This window comes from Mus caroli, unplaced genomic scaffold (assembly GCF_978045245.1).
Source record: "Mus caroli unplaced genomic scaffold, Mus_caroli_1 scaffold_16, whole genome shotgun sequence".
In the NCBI taxonomy this organism is placed as follows: domain Eukaryota; kingdom Metazoa; phylum Chordata; class Mammalia; order Rodentia; family Muridae; genus Mus; species Mus caroli.
This window is the reverse complement of record NW_028227271.1, coordinates 1193044-1197319: the sequence shown is the minus strand read 5'-3', so window position 1 is coordinate 1197319 and position 4276 is coordinate 1193044. Positions and strand designations below refer to the sequence as shown.

At 51.8% G+C, this 4276-nt stretch overlaps 1 protein-coding gene across 1 annotated transcript; it reads left to right on the top strand.

Moving 5' to 3' along the window:
- Window positions 1-1580: 1580 nt before the first annotated feature.
- On the top strand, window positions 1581-3246 carry Hoxc12 (homeobox C12). Its single transcript, XM_021184209.2, has 2 exons — window positions 1581-2184; window positions 3008-3246. The coding sequence occupies exons 1-2, from the start codon at window positions 1581-1583 to the stop codon at window positions 3244-3246; spliced, it is 843 nt and encodes a 280-aa protein (XP_021039868.1).
- Window positions 3247-4276: the final 1030 nt, after the last annotated feature.

The window sequence follows — 4276 nt, the reverse complement described above, 5'->3', positions numbered from 1 at the left end:
CCTGTGATTCTGTCTGCGTTTTGTAGCGTAGGCTATTTTCCAGATATTTAACTATCACCTACCTTCGTTCATATTCTCTCTCTCTCTCTCTCTCTCTCTCTCTCTCTCTCTCTCTCTCTCTCTCTCTGTGTGTGTGTGTGTGTGTGTGTGTGTGTGTGTGTGCGCGCACAATTCTCTGATAAAAATCTTCACAATCGTTTTAATATGTATGTATACGTTGTCAAACTGTTTATTCAACCTTGGACGGCTAAAAGCTCAAAATAATCAGAGATGGTGAGTGTCTCTCTGCTATAACCCTAAAAAAATGTTCTTCTCTTGGTGAGCTGGTCTACCGGTGGTGCCCTAGTTGGGAATCCCAATGTTGACTTGCAGATGTTCATTATAAACAACAGCCAGCGCTAGGTTCCCATCCTTCTCTAGAAGAAGCATCATAAATAAAAATTTGAGTTCTCAACAGGATACTTCTCCGGATTTTTCCCTCACTCTTTTCCCACCTCAGAAGGCAACTCACCCCTGGCCGCTGCTCCATACTGGCCCCACAGTCAGCCTGCAGGTTGTAGGGTAATCTCCTTTGCTGTAGAATATGTAATCATTTGGGCCAGCCAGTTTCTGCTGGGGCTGACAGCCTCCTGTCATAAAGATGAGGAGATTCTTAGACGCTCCCAGTACCTAGAAGTCACAGCCGAAAAGCAGTTCAAGCCACCCCTAGATTTTCAAGAGCAGGAAAATAGGTCCACACTAAACTCAGCACCTTCATTTACTCTTCTCTCTGCCTGCCTTCGGTTCTTCCTCTACCAATGAGTGGAGGCTAAGGTTAGTTAGGGGTACAGAAGAGATAGAATGATCAATCCCCCCTACACCTTTCTCGAGTGAAAGAACCTCAAGCATCTTTTCATACCCCTAGAAGAAAATGCAATGGAAACAACGCAGCAGCGCAGCGCTGGCAGGGCTGAGAGATAGCTGCAGGAAAACCTGTTCTCACCCCCACTTCGCCTCTACTGTAAATAAACCCTGAGCCAAAGGGCTCATCCGTCTCCTTAAACAGCCAGTAAACTTTATATGACACAATATCTAATAGTAATTTATTGGGGAGATATTGTAAATTCCAACGGTTTTAGTTAATAAAGGAGCTAATTAAAGAGGGACGGGCTGTGCTCGGCCAGCTGTTGGTGATAAGATAATACATCTGGGGAGGGGTGCAGGGTGCAGAGGTGTGTATGTGCGGATATTTTTGGTGGCGCTTTTTTTTTTTTTTTTTTTTTTTTTTTTTTTTGGTTTCGCCCCGCGTCGAGCGATCGCTTCCCCGTCTGCGTTAAGGTTTTATATGATTTTTTAAAAACCAGAATCCTACGAATAAATCTGTTCCTGCCTTTCGCTCCCCCATCTCCACCCAGGATTGGGGAAGGGGGAAGTTAGAGTTGGTGCGGGGGAATGTGGGTGGGGGGTTCGGTTGTCCCCACCCCTCCCCCTGGCGGTAGCGCCCACGTGAGTAGAGCGGCCAATGGGTGGCTGGTGCAGGTTTAACTATGTTTAATGTCAGATAGCAATAAAGTAGAAGCTGCCGGTCGGGCCCCGCGGAAATGGGCGAGCATAATCTCCTGAATCCTGGGTTTGTGGGGCCGCTGGTGAATATCCACACAGGAGACACCTTCTACTTCCCCAACTTCCGCGCGTCAGGGGCACAACTCCCGGGGTTGCCTTCGCTGTCCTACCCACGCCGCGACAACGTGTGCTCGCTGCCCTGGCCGTCGGCCGAGCCGTGCAATGGCTACCCACAGCCCTATCTCGGCAGTCCGGTGTCTCTCAACCCGCCTTTCGGCCGCACGTGCGAGTTGGCTCGCGTGGAGGATAGCAAGGGTTACTACCGAGAACCCTGCGCTGAGGGCGGCGGCGGGGGCCTAAAGCGGGAGGAGCGCGGGCGCGAACCTGGAGCGGGACCCGGGGCAGCGCTGCTGCAACTGGAGCCGTCGGGGCCACCTGCGCTCGGCTTCAAGTACGACTACACGGCGAGCGGCGGCGGTGGCGACGGCAGCACGGGACCACCCCACGACCCACCCTCGTGCCAGTCACTGGAATCCGACTCCAGTTCGTCCCTACTCAACGAGGGCAATAAGAGCGCCAGCGCTGGTGACCCTGGCTCTCTGGTTTCGCCGTTGAACCCAGGCGGCGGGCTCTCAGCCAGCGGTAAGGACCCCAGCCCACTTGTGAGGCTTACTCTGACAGGACGTCTTGCTAGTTTGGGCAGGGGAGGCCTGAGCTGGAACTGCCTAGGGTGACAGAATGTGTGATGTACTAGGGCTTCTTTTAAAAAGAAGTGTGTGTGTGTGGGGGGGAACCCTATAAACATGTAAATATCCCCATAAAAGACCTGGAGAGATTTCCTTTTTCGCTCCTAGTGGCTGTAGGGGGCAGGGAACTCCAGAGAACAGGGATTCTGACGGGGACTTCCCAAGCCTAAGGGTAAAGAGGTGGAGAAGGAGATTCCATTCCTATTTTCCAGGTTGCCTTTCCTTCTGCTTAGCCATAGCGTGTCCCCCCCGCCGCCCCCCGTTTCTCACAGTTCTTATTTTAAGAAACACAATCAACATGATTTACTCTTCACCACCCACCCACATCTTTCCTAACTGTTGGGATCCGTAGTTCCAGAAGTTGTAAGGCTCAGGAAATTTTAATAATAATAATGATAATGATGGTGGTACTGGTGGGGATGGTGGTGCGAGTAATAATAATAATAATAAAGATAGTTTGGAAGAATTGAGATAGGAACATAAAAAGATGTGTATACTACTATGGAAGGTAGTGTTGAGGCACAGAGTGAAAACAGGGAAACTTGATGAAGTGATGGTTTGGTGAGGATGGTCTGGGTAAACGTTTTCAGGATGAGAAGTGAAAGGAATGACCTGGTCTGGGTGTGGGGCTAGGGTGAAAGGGTCTGAGAAAGGGCCCAGGGCACTGAGCTAGTCACCCCCTGATCCTCTAGCCAACCCTGCGGTTCATCTCTACCCAGGCGCGCCCTGGTACCCGATCCACAGCCGCTCGCGAAAGAAGCGCAAGCCGTATTCGAAGTTGCAGCTGGCTGAGCTGGAGGGCGAGTTTCTGGTCAACGAGTTCATCACACGCCAGCGTCGGAGGGAACTCTCGGACCGCTTGAATCTTAGTGATCAGCAGGTCAAGATTTGGTTCCAGAACCGGAGAATGAAAAAGAAAAGACTTCTGCTGAGGGAGCAAGCTCTCTCCTTCTTCTAGGGAGCAGGACATGCGTGCTAGCCCCAGACTAAGCTTGCCTTGGTGGAGCAAGAGGGGGCGCAGCCTGGGACATAGTCCCGCTTACAACGCCAGGCCTTCTGGCAGGCCCTCCCCGGACGTCTCTTGTCTGTTTTGTTCGTGGTTCCCTCCTACACACACACACACACACACACACACACACACACAGCAGGCCCTGCGGGTCCCTGAGAAAAGGGAACAAACCTAGCCTAGCCGGAGAAGGCAGAAGCCCAGGAGAAACAAGAGCAGGCTAGGACACTGGGCAGGGGTGGTTTATTTGAGGCAGGACTGGAGCTGCTGTGCCTCCCGCTGAGGTTATGGGAAAGCAGCGGCCCAGACACTTATTCGCACTCTTCCACTACTTCCCTTTCTGGTCTTAAGTCTCTATACTTGGAGGAGCAGACAAGGTTGATGATAGTAGAACCAAGGTGCCCAAACTCATAACTGATGGAGTTGAGAGGTGGGAGCTACAACAGAGAAGACCCATGGATTGAGTTAAGGGCAAGGGTAGAGAGCTGTGGCAGGCTTAGAGAAAGCTAGGGACCAAGAAGGAAAGTGTCCTTTGAGAGAATGATTGTTAAGGCCTGGAGCCTACCCATATCTGAGTCCTCCAGCCTGAGCACTGGGTTGGGCTGAAGCGTCTGTATTTGGCAGACTACCCTGCAGGAAAATAGACTAAATAGCTTTGGATCCTCTCCAGGATGGATCTAGAAAAGTTTCAAGGTCTTCAGTCCGCTGCTAAGTCCCCAGCTTGTCCCAGGCAAGCACAGGTGTGCTAGCTACTTTTCCCATCACTTACGCCACTGTAGACTGGAAGCGGTAAACAGAGGGATCTGAGAACCAAACTCACACAGACACCGGTTCATTAGCCACCCCCAGAGACCCCCACCTGGCCCTCTGGGACGCCCAAAGAGGTGATGGAAAGGATTGCAGAGAGCGGTATTGATTGGCAGGGAGCGCTTCCGGCACCTACAGCAGCGGGACTGCTGATTCTCTCTTCCCGCTGGCGTTC

Bases quoted from the DNA above. Each gene is read 5' to 3' on its own strand.
- Hoxc12 (XM_021184209.2), top strand. From the start codon at position 1,581: ATGGGCGAGCATAATCTCCTGAATCCTGGGTTTGTGGGGCCGCTGGTG. The intron at 2,185-3,007 runs GTAAGGACCCCA...ATCTCTACCCAG, and splicing joins CGGCGGGCTCTCAGCCAGCG to GCGCGCCCTGGTACCCGATC.